Source organism: Musca vetustissima, unplaced genomic scaffold (genome assembly GCF_032173495.1).
Source record: "Musca vetustissima isolate MV318-11 ecotype Yass unplaced genomic scaffold, APGP_CSIRO_Mvet_v1 utg135174, whole genome shotgun sequence".
Taxonomy (NCBI): Eukaryota; Metazoa; Arthropoda; class Insecta; order Diptera; family Muscidae; genus Musca; species Musca vetustissima.
Window position 1 is genome coordinate 48,256 of NW_026885288.1, and position 15,851 is coordinate 64,106.

Here is a 15,851-nt window from a genome sequence, read left to right on the forward strand (position 1 = left end):
CGATTTCGTGGCAGTAATTCGCAGAAATGTCTATCTGTACTACATTCAAATGAGGCATTCTCCTCAGTCCGATGACAATGAATGTATTTCTTAATTTCGTCTTTGCTTACTTAATGTTTTGATCTTTTGATTGAAATTGTTGCGTGATAAAACATGAAAACATTACTTTGGCAAGAACGAAACATGTAAGTGTTGACGTGAAATGATTCGTGTTGGCATCGTATGACTAAAAGTTATTCATCGACTTAATTCAATGAACAAATCACGAACGCTCCAATGAATTAAGATGACTTTAATTCCAAATAATTTGTATAGATGTTTGGCTTTTCTTTATTATTAACTCCTACCGCGTTTGAATAAAAGTTAATAAGAGATTATAACATATTGACGGAGTTATGGCAATTTTCGTAATTTACTAATAAAATTCGAAGAAATTACAATTTTAGTTTAACTTACGATTTACTGCATTTGTATGATTTGTATGTGGTGTGCATCGGTGTTAGGGTTAATTTGTTTTCAAACGAATTTGAGTAGCAAAATCTATCTTTCCAAAATTTATCAACATTGGTCAGTTTTTCAACAAAATTTACTCAAATTTCATATATTGGGGTTTCATTGGGAGTCAAATAGTCCTATCAAAAATTACTAACATTTTGGTATAGCCCCCTTATAACGATTCTTGATCGATGTTAATTAGAATCTATTAACAACTGAAGAATGTCCTTTAAAACTTCCATTGAATATATAGCCGATTATTTGCGGAACAGCTAAGTGGCAGCGAGAGCGCTTCTCGAAAGGTCAAAGGCGTGTTTCACGAAACTGGGTGTTTATGATTGGTGGGGACGATAACTCGAAAACAAATAATACAATCGGTTCAAAATTTGAACACATTACTCAAGACGTAATAGCTATGTTATAAACTATAACAAATCCAATCGGTTGAAATCTTCCTTAACCTGCATTGTGGATTAAAAGAGCTGATTTTCCAAAAAATCAAATCCATACTAGGCATATGCTCTACCAGATCCTGTTGGATTTTTTGGTTTCCGAGGTTCCACTGAGCTTTAAACTCAAGAAACAACAAATTAAATTAAGCAATTTGTTTTCTTTTCTTCTCCTTTAAGTCTTCAACTACATATATGCAAAGTTACAAAAAGTCGAAATAATATACCTGAAGCATGGATAAAAGGAATGTTGCTTATATACACTTTTTTATTTTTTGTCTATCCATACGTAAATGGTTTTAAATTTACTGACTTGAATTTTTGTGGTTGTTATTTAATTCTACTGTCAAAAAAATCTGTTCCATACGCACTTTAAGATGTTGGTCATTTTCTTTGCAACGATGCAAATATTTTCTCCTGCTACCAAAAACATTTCTGTGCAATGTGTGGATGGCATCTCAACAAACACTCGACAAAACTTTGGTTGATACTGTGGTGTCATCAGCATAGTAGATAGAAATATATTTTTATTATGAAATCCGAAATATTTTGTTTGATCAAGAAAATATTATCTATATATAAATTTGGGTTAGTTTAGACTTACGTTTGTTTGCCCAATGAAATAAAATCAAAGTGACGCGAGTTTCAATTAATATAAAAAAAACTTATATTTCAATTAACTTTGACAAAATATGAAATAAGAAAATTGTCGAGATGAGTTGTGTAGGTGTGAACTGCATCGCTGCCGACAGGGAAGAGATCGAGAAAGTTCTCGCTTTTATGCAAATGCAAAAATGCATGTGCTTGCGCAATACCAGTTATCTGTCTTGGGTAATCTGTATTTGGTAGCTGAAGGTTGCCACATCACTCCCCTCGGTGGAAAAGGCTACCGGAATCTTACAGGGAGCTTTATTCGCCTTCCACTTGATGTAGATTTGGTCGCAGGCTGAACGGTCGGTGTCGTTGATGGCTCAGATGAATGTGTGGTATCGGCAGGACAATATTGAAACGGCGAATCTGCACTGCAAGCATGACTGGTGATGTCTTCTTGTATATGTGGAATGCTAGGCACGATATCATTTGGTGATGGATGAATTGTTGTCTGCTCATGTAAGCTTGCAGATTCTGTTGCAGGAAGAAAATATGGCTTAAAACGATCGATGCTAATATTGGTTGTTCGACCACGGACAAGTAATGTGAAATATTTGGGAAAGCGTTTTAAAACAATATACTGGCCATCGTAAGGATGAGTCAGAGAAGGATGAATTGAGTCATTGTGAACAAAACCGTGCTGAAGAGTTGTTTTTGAGGAAGAATTCTCCTGGGACACTTAAGGTAGTACCGTACACTAGCTCTGCCGGTGATGCTTTGATGTCAGCTTTATACACAACACGGAGGCCAAGTAAGATTGTTGGAAGGTGATACATCCACCTTGATGAATCATGACATAGAATGGCAGATTTAAATGTCCTGTGCCATCTTTCTATTAAGCCGTTTGCCTGAGGGTGATATGGTGTAGTTCGTAAATGAGTAGTTCCAATCGTTTGCATTAGTTCAGCGAAAACCGCGGACTCGAATTGTCGGCCTCTGTCGGTAGTTATTCGATGTGGAACTCCAAATCGTGAAATCCAATGGGTTACCAGTCCTTTTGCTACGGATTCGGCAGACATGTCGGGTAATGGAACGGCTTCAGGCCAACGCGTGAATCTGTCGATTATGGTGAGACAATATCGCTGCCCTTCACATAGTGGAAAGGGGCCAACGATGTCAACATTTATGTGTGAAAAACGCTCAGTAGGTGGCTCGTACATGTCTGGTGTTGATCTCGTGTGACGCTGCGTTTTTGATCGCTGGCATGGAATACATGTTTTGACAAAGCTCGCAATTTCTTTTTTCATCCCAGTCCAAACAAACCTCGAAGTAACTAATAAGGTTGTAGCACGAATTCCAGGATGAGCTAAGTTGTGTAATGAATTAAGTATCTGTTTCCGAAAACTTTTTGGGATGTATGGTCGAACTCGAGTAGTTGAAGTATCGCACGCAATTTGTTCATCACATCCTAAAATATCCAAATACTTTAATGTCAATGAGTTATGGGACGTACCTTGATTTTTTATTAAATCATGCAGTTCATTGTCCTCTCTTTGCGCTGCTGCTAACTCCTTCAAATTGACGATTGCTTGATTTTGGTTGTTATGTATGGTATTTATGCGAGACAGGGCATAAGCAGTCGAATTATCCCGTCCAGGCGTATGTCTAAAATCAGTTGTAAACTGGCTAATAAAATCGAGCTGGCGCAACCTACGGGGAGATGTTTTTTCCATCTTCTGCTGGTAGGCGAATATTAGTGGGCGATGATCGGTAACTACGTAGCAAGGGCGTCCTTCAATTGCGTAGCGAAAGTGACAAACAGCCTGGTAGATGGCAGCTAACTCTCGGTCGTATGTTGAATATTTCTGCTGCGTCACCGTTAGCTTTTTGGAATAAAACGCTAATGGTTGCATGTTGCCATTAACCTTTTGGTGCAATGCTGCTCCAACGGCTGTGTCTGATGCGTCAACGTAGACTGCTAATTCTGCGCCGGGTACGGGATGAGCAATTAGCGTTGCGTTACATAATTCGGTTTTGCAGTGCTCAAACGCTTTTCGGTGGCGAGAGACCATACCAGTGGTTTTGTGTCATTTTTTTTTTTACCGGATATCATGCCTTGTAAAACTCCTTGGTAGGCGATGGTATGCGCAAAAACTTTCTGTAAAAGTTGATCATTCCCATGAACGTTTTAAGCTCTTGCGCTCTTTTATTACAACGACTTTTTCGGGGGATGGTCGAATTCCATCTGTAGTAACAAGGTGGCCAAGAAATGTAATCTCTGACTTTCCGAATTCACATTTTTTTAGATAAATGGCGAGTCGATTTTCCCGTAGACACTGAAACACCAAGCGAAGATCGTGACGACGCTGCTCTAAGGTGGCAGAGAAAACAAATATGTCGTCGACGTACGAGAACACACAATCGATGCCTCTAAACACTTCATTGATTAGCCGCTGAAAGGTCTGTGTGGCGTTTCGCAGGCCGAATGTCATGCAATTGAACTCGTACAATCCAAATGGAGTACTAATGGCTGTTTTCGGAACATCATCCGGATGAATAGGAATTTGATGATATGCTTTTTGCAAATCGATTTTTGAAAAAAACTTGTTGCCTTTTAAATTATTTTGGAAGTCAGTCAAATACGGTAGAGGATACCTGTCGGGCAAAGTTTGAGCATTCAGAGCGCGGTAGTCTCCACACGGTCTCCACGACCCATCTTTCTTTTTAACCATATGTAATGGGCTGCTCCAATTACTTTTAGACGGTTGACAAATTCCTGCTTCGGTGAGAAAATTGAACTCTTTTTTTGCTGCTTCAAGTATTTCAACGGACAATCTGCGAGGACGACAAAAAGTGGGCTGGCCAGTCGTTTCAATTCGATGAAAAATGGTGGATTTTGTTTTGGTACCGTAAGTCGAGAGTTTCGTGATATCGCTGAATTCGTGCAAGAGATCTGCAAACGGGTTGTTTGTGCAAAACAGTTTAACACAGGCGATTTTTGAGGTCGATGGTAGCTGTAGCTGGGAGTTGTGACCGGTGATGTTGTCTATGAGACGATTACGGCGCAAATCGATCAACAAATCGTGATATTTGATGAAGTCTGATCCTATTATTGGCGTCGTCACATCGGCAATGACAAATGACCAATAGAACTTTCGCTTTAAACCAAGGTCTAACTTTAAGCGCGTTTCACCAATAACTTTAATCGGGGAGCCGTTGGCAGCATACAATGTGACAGCCGTTGGGGACATGTTAGAAGATTTAGAAGAAAGAGGAAGCACAGATACGTCAGCACCACTGTCAACTAAAAAAATTTTTTGGGACCATCTGTCGGTAACTTGTAGGCGAAAAATATGGCATTTAGTGGGGGATTTTTCGCTGGAATCCACCACTGGCCTAAAAAGTCAATCTGAAGGGTGCGCTGTGACAGCGTGCGCTTGCCGCTGCTTATGCTTGCACGGGCTGCGGCATCTCCTTGCATTACGTCCGTATTTTTTATGATACCAGCACTCGTCTAAATTTGAGGTTTCGCCGTCGGGTGAAGCTTGTCGATGCTGGGAACGGTGACGAGCAGTGTTATGTGTTCGAGATCGTGAACGTGACCGCATGGTAAATTGCTGGAACTTTCTACTTAAATCCATTATAGCTGTGCGTAGCTCGCTTATGTCACTGGCGTGGTCTTTGGACACCTTACATACCTGTGATGGTGACACGGCATCTACAATTGAGTCAGCTATTTTGGTAAATTCCGTTGCTGCACCATTTGACGCTGCTACCACAGGTTGCGCAAAAGTTGGCAATCTTTTGATCCAAAGACCTTTGAGTGCTGTTTCTCCTATCGAGTTGCCGGCTACTCTTTTCATTTCGAAAAAAAGCTCGGAAGGTTTTTTGTCGCCTAATGGCATTTCAGACAGGAGTCGGTTGAGTCGTCTCTGTTCGCTGTCGGCAAGATGGTCAATAATTTTCCGCTTGATGTATTCGAATCGGTCGGATGCTGGCATAGATGTGATAACCTCGACCAACTGCGCTATAATTTCAGGTTTTAGTGCGGCAAGCACGGTGGCGGCCTTTTGTTTGTCAGAGGTTATGCCAGAAGCACTGAACCAAAATTCCATTGAAACGAACCAGGCTTCGACATTCGTGTAACACATTTCTGGGAATGGCAAACGGGCATAAATGGCGGATACATTACTGGCGTTGCTTCTTGGCATTTGGCCTTGATCATCGTCATCGGTCTGCATAGCCACGGTGGATGCCGTTGATAAATTGTTGGTTGTCATTTCTTTTTTGTGTTGTCTCGGGGTCACCAATTTGGGTTAGTTTAGACTTACGTTTGTTTACCCAATTAAATAAAATCAAAATGACGCGAGTTTCAATTAATATAAAAAACTTATATTTAAATTAACTCTGTATTTGGTAGCTGAAGGTTGACACATGTATGTGTGGCGTAAGCCAAATGCTGAATTTAATCATAAGAATACTAAAGCCACAGTTAAGCACGGAGGAGGTTCTGTTATGGTTTGGGGCTTGTCGAGTTCGGGAGTAGGCAAATTTCATTCTATTGATGGTAAAATGGAAAAATTTGTCTACCTCAACATTTTAAAACAAAATGTAAAGCAAAGTGCAGACAAATTGAGTATCGCGAACAACTTTGCCTTTTATCAAGACAATGATCCCAAGCACACATCAGGTGTTGCAAAGCTTTGGTTGATCCCAAACTTATACAAACACCTGCACAGAGCCCAGACCTTAACGCAATTGAGCATCTTTGGGAAGAATTAGCTAGGAGAGTGTATGAAAAAAATTTAACTCCTTAGTACAGCTTAAGGAGGCTTTACTGGAATCGTGGAACTCCATAGAGCCGGACGTATGCCAGACTTTGGTCAAATCAATACCGAAGCGTTTACAGGCCGTTCTGGACAACTAAGGATATGCAATTAAATATTAATTTCTCGAATTTTTGCATTTTGTAATATTGATACTTTGCTTTGTCCGATTTTGCGTTGAACACAATAAATTAAGTTAATTTTGTTTTTCTGCGAAATTTACTGTTTTTGTATTGTTCAGAAATATAAGTATGTAATCTGTAAATAAAAGCGAAAAAACTACACATTTAGACAATTTTTTTTTGAAATGCATAGCATTATTATATCTGACAACCACTTGTCCGATTATTCGATGGAGCCACTGTATATCTTTCGATTTGCACGAAATTTGGTATGGCCTATTGAATTAGGTCTAGAATGATGTGTGCTAAGTTTCGTGAAAATCGGTTTAGATTTACAAATAGCTCCCATATATAGTTTCGCCCGATTTTAGGTAAATAGTGCACCACATTCCCTGAAAATCGTTTGATTTGCACGGATTGTGGATTCAGATTTCGATATAACTCTCATATATAGTTTCGCCCGATTTTAGGTAAAGTAGGTCTAGAATGATGTGTGCTAAGTTTCGTGAAAATCGGTTTAGATTTACAAATAGCTCCCATATATAGTTTCGGCCGATTTTGGGTAACGAATTGTGGCATAGCGTATTGAATTAAGTCTAGAATGACGTGTGCTAAGTTTCGTGAAAATCGGTTCAGATTTAGATGTAGCTTCCATACATAGTTTCGTCCGATTTTAAGTAAATGGTGCACCAAAGTATCTGAAAATCATTCGATTTGCACGAATTTTGGCATAGCGTATTGAATTAAGTCTAGAATGGTGTGTATACCTCCCATTTATATATATATATATATATATATACATATATTCGTCCGATTTTAAGCAAATTGTGCACTAAAGATCCACAGCTAGGCCGATTGACACAACGTACTGAAATTAATATTAATTAACCTCTGGCAAGTTTGCTTCAAATCGGTTCAGATATAGATATATCGTAGCTTCCATATATAATTTGGACTTATTTATGTTAATTGTAACCAAATAATTAATAGCTTTCTGTTCCAGAAAGACATAAAAATCATATATTTAAGTTCGTTCAATTTCATGTCAAAATTCCTTCAAAAAGACGACGTCTTTTCGTCACTCTACATATGTAGAATATACCCAAAGTGGTGAAGGGTATCATATAGTCGGCCCAGTCTGACCTTACTGCTTATATTTTGAGTTACTAACTTTGATTCTATAGCCTTAACCTCTGCCGTTATAGCCTTAACGTCTGCCAGCACGATCGTATTGTAAGCTGGTAGGCGAAGGGAAATTTTGATTTTGGGTTCTTCAATGGAAAACCCCATTCCCTGCTAGCTGGGAGTCATCTGTGTAGCAGCAGTTCCTAGGGAGCATGTTAACAAGTGTTCCGCTATCCCATGATTCCCTGTCTGGTATCATAGTTTCCCATGTATCTACTAGAGTTGGGTAGTTCCGGAATGAACTAGTTCATTGGAACTATTCTAAGAAAGGAACGATCGGAACTAGTTCCAACTCTTTAATTAATATAGTTCCTTTTTCTGATCTCGTTCCTTTTTGGTCTCGTTCTTTTTTCTGATCTCGTTCATTTTTCTGATCTTCGTTCGTTCGTTTTTCAAATGGTGTCACATCGTTAACAATATGTAAAAATACGCTCACCAATTTATTATTGTGAAAAGAGTTAAATTTTATTTTTATACCCTACACAACTATGTTGTCAGGGTATTATAGCTTTGTGCAGCACCAAATGTTTGTAACGCCGCGAAATATTGGTCCTAGACCCACCTTTAGTATACCGATATCTCGATTAGCTGAGTCGATCTAGATATGTGTGTCCGGCAGTCTGTCCATTATAATTTGTAAACACGATACAGGCCACAGTTATGGACCAATCTTCACGAAATTTTGCATGTAGGATGGGTTCTGGTCCCTATTGTTTTTGGAAAAATCGGTTAATATTTAGGGGATGAAATAGACCAAATACTAAATTTTTATCGGTTTTTTTTTGGTCGCTCCAGAGGCCGCAGTTACGGTCCAAACATCGCGAATTTTTACAGGGAGAAGGGTGTCGGGCCAAAGAATAAGCTTGTCTGTTTTGATAAAAATCGGTCAATATTTAGCGGGTCAAATGGACCCTGACTTTTGTGTGAAAAATTACAAAATTTGTATTGTATGACGTATATATTTACTGCTGAAGGATAAAGACCCGAGAAGTTGAAGTTGGCTTGGAATATACATCCGCAGAATGTTACAGTTCCGTGGTTGTTGTGTAGGGTATCATATGGTCGGCCCCATCCGACTATACAGCTCCGCTCACTGGTTTTGAGTATGAATGAAGTTAGGCTGATTGGCAAACCGCAAGCTAGGAAGACATTTAATGCATCACAAACCATTTCTCTATCAATCTTAGGTTCGTCGTAGCTTTCCTCCCTTAGCACCGTTATATCATCACATGTCGATGTGTTCTGTTGAAAGTAAGCTGTCATGAGAAGTCTTTTTGTTTTATAGATAGAAACTTCTTTATTTTTGTTTCTATCTACGCTACGCTATCTACCGGTTCACATAAACTTTTCCAGGAGTTGTGTTTAGCTGTTATTGTCGTTTTGTTATATTCTTTCCTCTTAGTATGAAAGTTGTCTCCATATACTGCAGATCTCTTGAGCTTTATTGAATTTAGCTCTATTGTAAAGTCTTCGGACCTCTTCTCCTTTGTTTCGAATCTCCCCGGGCATCCGGGATTTTTCTATGTCGCCTGTATTTAGGCTATCATAATTGGGTTGAACTGAACTATATACCAAATTTTACCCAGTTAATCTTAGACTTGATACGATAGAATATTGGTTTTGGCGGAGGCCGTGAAATTTTAAACCTAATATATTTATAGTGTTGTGAGACTCTCTCCGCCGTTGGTGGTGGTATCGGCGAGTCGAACAGAAAGTAGACTGATACAAAGTAGACTGATACTTTCCTTCAGTATAGTCGCGTCCGATATTGACGAAAAGAAAAAATTTAAATTTGTATGGCATTTTATACAAGTTCTTGGTCGGGAACCTGTGTTTGCATAAAATAATTGGTTTCGTATGTGGCATAATACAAAGGCCTTGTGTTTTATTGTCCAAAGCTCTCATATTAACCCGATGTGTATTTACCTTTAATATTTTTTTCCATCAGCGCCACTGTTGCGGTTTCACTCAGATAGAGGTTTATCGGAATAAATTCTCTCAGTGCTCGGTTGGTATAGCCTAATGATTTAGGTCTAGAATGATGCATGTTAAGTTTCCTGAAAATCGGTTCAGATTTAGATATAGCTCCCATATATATTTTTGTGCGATTTAATGTAAATGGTCCACCAAAGTCCCTAAATATCTCTCGATTTGCACGAAATTTGGCACAGCGTAATGAATTAGGCCTTGAATGATGTGTGTTAAGTTTCCTGAAAATCGGTTCAGATTTAGATATAGCTCCCATATATATCTTCGTCCTATTAAATGTAAATGATGCACCACAGTCCCTATATATCCTTCGATTTGCACGAAATTTGGCACAGCCTAATGAATTAGGTCTAGAATGATGTGTGTTAAGTTTCCTGAAATTGGTTCTCTTGGGAGTCGATTATCTTTTTCTCGGCTCTCTCCCTTTTGTTGCTAGATTTTTCTACCTCGCTACCCCTCTTGGCCTACTTTTCTCCAATCCTTGCCTTCCCAATTTTAAAGTAGACTGCGTTGGACACGTAGTGCACCTTGCACTTAGTCCTCATCAGACTTTCCATTGTAGATTTGTAGGTCCACCACAAGTAGAGTTCCAACTTCTTTCTCCTCCCTGTGGAAGACTTCCCCGAGATTTCCTCCCATTATTCGTTGTTTTGCCATTCACATTTTTACATAACAACGAAAAACTTTAAAAAATAAACATTTTAATTTAAATATTTATTGAAATTCTTGTTGTTTTATTTATACCTCGCCAAATTACTAAACATTTTTCGTTGGTATCATAGTTGTCTGTAAATAGAAAATATAGTGAAATACAATTGCTGCGTAATTATACAGGCAATTATGCCTTAGTAAGCAACTGTGTACTTGACACATAGATGGAAATTTAAAATCATCAATAATGAAGTTTCCGCTGATACGACATAGGTAGAGATGGGCAGTGGGTAAATACCCAAAGGGTAAATACCCGGTAAATTGGGTAAATACCCGGTAAATTGGGTAAATACCCATTTGTGGGTATTTATTTGGGTATTTACTATATTGAATCGGTAATACAACATCTTGCACCCTATTTCCGGGTTTCTGTTATCAAATCGATTTAGAATGAATAGTTTTACGATACTTTAAAGACGTGGGTAAAAACTTGGGTAAATACCCGAGTTTTTACCCAAAAATTGGGTATAAACTCATTAACTGCCGAACCACTTGACATAGGCGGCCAAAATTTTGCACACGTGTTTCTAATGTCAAAGCAAATATAGAAATTTAACATGGGGTCCCTGGGTCCAAGTTTTGATATAGCCCCCATATAACCGTATCTCCCGATTTAAGGTATTTTTAGCCTATTAGACACATTTTAAGACCAAATTGGCTGTAATTTTGCACAGAATGTTCTTTTTGAGTACCAAATGTCCATGCAAAATTTTATGTATGTAGGTCCACGTTTACTGGTAGCACCTATACAAAGGTACCCCTATTTTGAGTATTTACCCAAAAATTTGGTATAAACTCATTTACTGCCGAACCACTTGACATAGGCGGCCAAAATTTTGCACACATGTTTCTAATGACAAAGCAAATATAGAAATCCAACATGGGGTCCCTGGGTCCAAGTTTTGATATAGCCCCCATATAACCGTATCTCCCGATTTAAGGTATTTTTAGCCTATTAGACACATTTTACAACCAAATTGGCTGTAATTTTGCACAGAATGTTCTTTTTGGGTACCAAATGTCCATGCAAAATGTTATGTATGTAGGTCCACGTTTACTGGTAGCCCCCATACAAAGGTACCCCTATTTTGAGTTCGGCAGTTAATGAGTACAAAGGTACCCCTATATTGAGTATTTACCCAAAAATTGGGTATAAACTCATTAACTGCCGAACCACTTGACATAGGCGGCCAAAATTTTGCACACATGTTTCTAATGACAAAGCAAATATAGAAATCCAACATGGGGTCCCTGGGTCCAAGTTTTGATATAGCCCCCATATAACCGTATCTCCCGATTTAAGGTATTTTTTGCCTATTAGACACATTTTGAGGCCAAATTGGCTGTAATTTGGCACAGAGTGTTCTTTTTGGGTACCAAATGTCCATGCAAAATTTTATGTATGTAGATCCACGTTTACTGGTAGCCCCCATACAAAGGTACCCCTATTTTGAGTTCGGCAGTTAATGAGTTTATACCCAATTTTTGGGTAAATACTCAAAATAGGGGTACCTTTGTATGGGGGCTACCAGTAAACGTGGACCTACATACATAACATTTTGCATGGACATTTGGTACCCAAAAAGAACATTCTGTGCAAAATTACAGCCAATTTGGCCTCAAAATGTGTCTAATAGGCAAAAAATACCTTAAATCGGGAGATACGGTTATATGGGGGCTATATCAAAACTTGGACCCAGGGACCCCATGATGGATTTCTATATTTGCTTTGTCATTAGAAACATGTGTGCAAAATTTTGGCCGCCTATGTCAAGTGGTTCGGCAGTTAATGAGTTTATACCCAATTTTTGGGTAAATACTCAAAATAGGGGTACCTTTGTATGGGGGCTACCAGTAAACGTGGACCTACATACATAACATTTTGCATGGACATTTGGTACCCAAAAAGAACACTCTGTGCCAAATTACAGCCAATTTGGTTGTAAAATGTGTCTAATAGGCAAAAAATACCTTAAATCGGGAGATACGGTTATATGGGGCAGCAACGTACACAGGATTTCATTTCGGGGGGGGGGGCCCGGTAGTACAAAATGAAAAAATTCGCTGTTGCAAACATAAATTTACTGTGAAAAAAATTCATTTCGGGGGGGGCCCGGGCCCCCCGGGCCGCCCCCCTGCGTACGTCCATGATATGGGGCTATATCAAAACTTGGACCCAGGGACCCCATGTTGGATTTGTATATTTGCTTTGTCATTAGAAACATGTGTGCAAAATTTTGGCCGCTTATGTCAAGTGGTTCGGCGGTTAGTGAGTTTATACCCAATTTTTGGGTAAATACTCAAAATAGGGGTACCTTTGTATGGGGGCTACCAGTAAACGTGGACCTACATACATAAAATTTTGCATGGACATTTGGTACCCAAAAAGAACACTCTGTGCCAAATTACAGCCAATTTGGTTGTAAAATGTGTCTAATAGGCAAAAAATACCTTAAATCGGGAGATACGGTTATATGGGGGCTATATCAAAACTTGGACCCAGGGACCCCATGTTGGATTTCTATATTTGCTTTGTCATTAGAAACATGTGTGCAAAATTTTGGCCGCTTATGTCAAGTGGTTCGGCGGTTAGTGAGTTTATACCCAATTTTTGGGTAAATACTCAAAATAGGGATACCTTTGTATGGGGGCTACCAGTAAACGTGGACCTACATACATAAAATTTTGCATGGACATTTGGTACCCAAAAAGAACACTCTGTGCCAAATTACAGCCAATTTGGTTGTAAAATGTGTCTAATAGGCAAAAAATACCTTAAATCGGGAGATACGGTTATATGGGGGCTATATCAAAACTTGGACCCAGGGACCCCATGTTGGATTTCTATATTTGCTTTGTCATTAGAAACATGTGTGCAAAATTTTGGCCGCTTATGTCAAGTGGTTCGGCGGTTAGTGAGTTTATACCCAATTTTTGGGTAAATACTCAAAATAGGGGTACCTTTGTATGGGGGCTACCAGTAAACGTGGACCTACATACATAAAATTTTGCATGGACATTTGGTACCCAAAAAGAACACTCTGTGCCAAATTACAGCCAATTTGGTTGTAAAATGTGTCTAATAGGCAAAAAATACCTTAAATCGGGAGATACGGTTATATGGGGGCTATATCAAAACTTGGACCCAGGGACCCCATGTTGGATTTCTATATTTGCTTTGTCATTAGAAACATGTGTGCAAAATTTTGGCCGCCTATGTCAAGTGGTTCGGCAGTTAATGAGTTTTTACCCATTTTTCGGGTAAAAACTCGGGTATTTACCCAAGTATTTACCGACGTCTTTAAAGTATCGTAAAACTATCTATTCTAAATCGATTTGATAACAGAAACCCGGAAATAGGGTGTAAGATGTTGTATTACCGAGTGATATAGTAAATACCCAAATAAATACCCGGAAATGGGTATTTACCCACCCCTTGGGTATTTACCCGGTAAATACCATCTCTAGACATAGGATATAGCGATGTAGTCAATAATGTAGTTTAACACATCAATGGATTTTCTGCGATATTATATATAATATATTAATAATATTATAAATAATAATAATATTAATAATATTATATATAATATATTATAATATATTAATATATTAATAATTCGCTGAAGCTATTGGGGTACACAAATTCAACTAATAACATAAGTGGGAAGTGGAAAATTCCTTATGAGTGGTAACTCCAAAGTTACCACGAAATATATTTCTCATTATTCTAAACACCACCCGGTCCAGTAAACTATATTGAGGTCAACAGACGGACGGACGGACATGGTTAAATCCACATAATATTTTATTCTGATCAAAGATATATATACTTTAATAATAAAAAAAAAACATGTTATATTTTTTTTAATATTAATTTATTTTTAATGGCATTCATTTAAACACATTTAAAATGTTTTAGACTATAAATTTTTAACGACTTTTTCTACGCTTTTGCTTTTCAGCCAAAGATAATCCACATTTAATTTTTCAGATATGTTAAAAAAATAATATTTTCTTCTCATTTTCGCGATAATTTCATACTTAATATTGCTTTTATTTTAATATCATTTAAATTATTTATATTTATTTTTAATTTCTTCTGAACTTTAGGAACACAAATCATCCACAGATTCCGCTTGCAGGAGTACACGATGTTCACCTTTTTTCTTCGATGGTAGTTTCATTTTACCCCGCCTATTTACCACACCATCTTCCTCATCCATCATTCGTAGAATGGTAGTCTGTAAATAGAAACAAATTAGAGAAATACAAACGTATGTATGTACAATTAGCTAGTTACTACATAGGTATTTGTGCGTAAGTAAAAGTCTTTGTACTTTGTACATAGATGCATAATTAAAAGCATAATTAGTGCGATTCCTTTTGAACATTAATAAACACTAGTTACAAACTAATATTGTAGAGTATTTTGGAATGCTGAACAGACAAAAACCTCAAAATATTCTTTTAAGTTACCAATAATGGCAATTGGCAATTATTTTGATTACATCAAAGAGTTTGCAATTACAATATGTAAATAAATTGCTGAAGCCAAATTGGAAGGAGAATATCGGCCAATAGGAACAAGCAATTACTTAATAAAAATGTTACAGGAAGCGGATAAATTTTAGAATTGGTTTTAAAATATTCCATTTACTTTTAAATTAATATTGGTCAGTTGAAAATTATACTTGTTTAACGCGTTATTTGAGAAAATTTTTGGAAAAATATAATCTAAATTTAGAGGTCGCACACGTATTACCCTTGAGGAATGTTCATGGCACGGAATACATAAAGTGCAGTACATTACCTTTGCAGTGACTTTTACAAGTTGCTATCAAGTCATGCCGCAAAATAATTAAGGGCAACGCGAATATTTGGCAGAGAAAAATCAAATTAGGATTTTATTCATTTATTTGTGATATGCCCGCTACTTCGTTGGCGAATGTGGGATTTATTTAAAAATAAACATAACAAAAAAACCAGTGAGAGCAGCAGTATAGTCGAACGGGGCCGACCATACGATACTCTACACAACTATAACGGAACTGTAACTTTCTACGGATGTTTATTCCAAGCCTGGGCAATATTTCATGATATTTGCACCCTCTTGCCCAATTAGAGGTTAACAGTGCCTCTTGCTTACAATGACATATTTTCCGAATATTACTAATATTAAGTAAAGCCCTTCTAATTACTTGTCCGGATTTTCTTCTCCGTGGGTTGTGTTGTGATGTTCGGCTTATAATTGTGGCATATATATCGATTCTAAAAAACACAAAAAAATATGTTTTCGGTCCACTTCATACCAACATTTTTATCTGATCATCACCGAAAAGTCTTTGACCATAACTGGAACCTCAAGGAACATTTCCAAGCGGACATCGATATATTTCCGTCATTTAATGTGGGTAAATTTTGCCATTTTTCACACAAAAGCCATGGTCCATTTGATCCGCTTAATATTAACCGATCTTTAT

The 15,851-nt window shown here is 37.8% G+C and overlaps 2 protein-coding genes across 2 annotated transcripts; both read right to left on the reverse strand.

Moving 5' to 3' along the window:
* Positions 1-3,644: 3,644 nt before the first annotated feature.
* LOC133332479 (uncharacterized) lies at positions 3,645-4,786 on the reverse strand. The gene is made up of 2 exons (XM_061540880.1): positions 4,191-4,786; positions 3,645-3,693 (listed from the first exon to the last, which is right to left on the reverse strand). The coding sequence occupies exons 1-2, from the start codon at positions 4,784-4,786 to the stop codon at positions 3,645-3,647; spliced, it is 645 nt and encodes a 214-aa protein (XP_061396864.1).
* Positions 4,787-4,939: 153 nt separating this feature from the next.
* LOC133332480 (uncharacterized) lies at positions 4,940-5,815 on the reverse strand. Its single transcript, XM_061540881.1, has one exon. The coding sequence runs from the start codon at positions 5,813-5,815 to the stop codon at positions 4,940-4,942; it is 876 nt and encodes a 291-aa protein (XP_061396865.1).
* Between the last annotated feature and the right edge of the window lie 10,036 nt (positions 5,816-15,851).

Excerpts from the sequence above, each read along its gene's own strand:
- LOC133332479 (XM_061540880.1), bottom strand. The coding sequence starts at position 4,786 with ATGTCCCCAACGGCTGTCACATTGTATGCTGCCAACGGCTCCCCGATT. Across the intron at positions 3,694-4,190 it reads GCTCAAACTTTGCCCGACAG|AAAGTTTTTGCGCATACCAT; the intron begins GTATCCTCTACC and ends CAACTTTTACAG.
- LOC133332480 (XM_061540881.1), bottom strand. The coding sequence starts at position 5,815 with ATGACAACCAACAATTTATCAACGGCATCCACCGTGGCTATGCAGACC.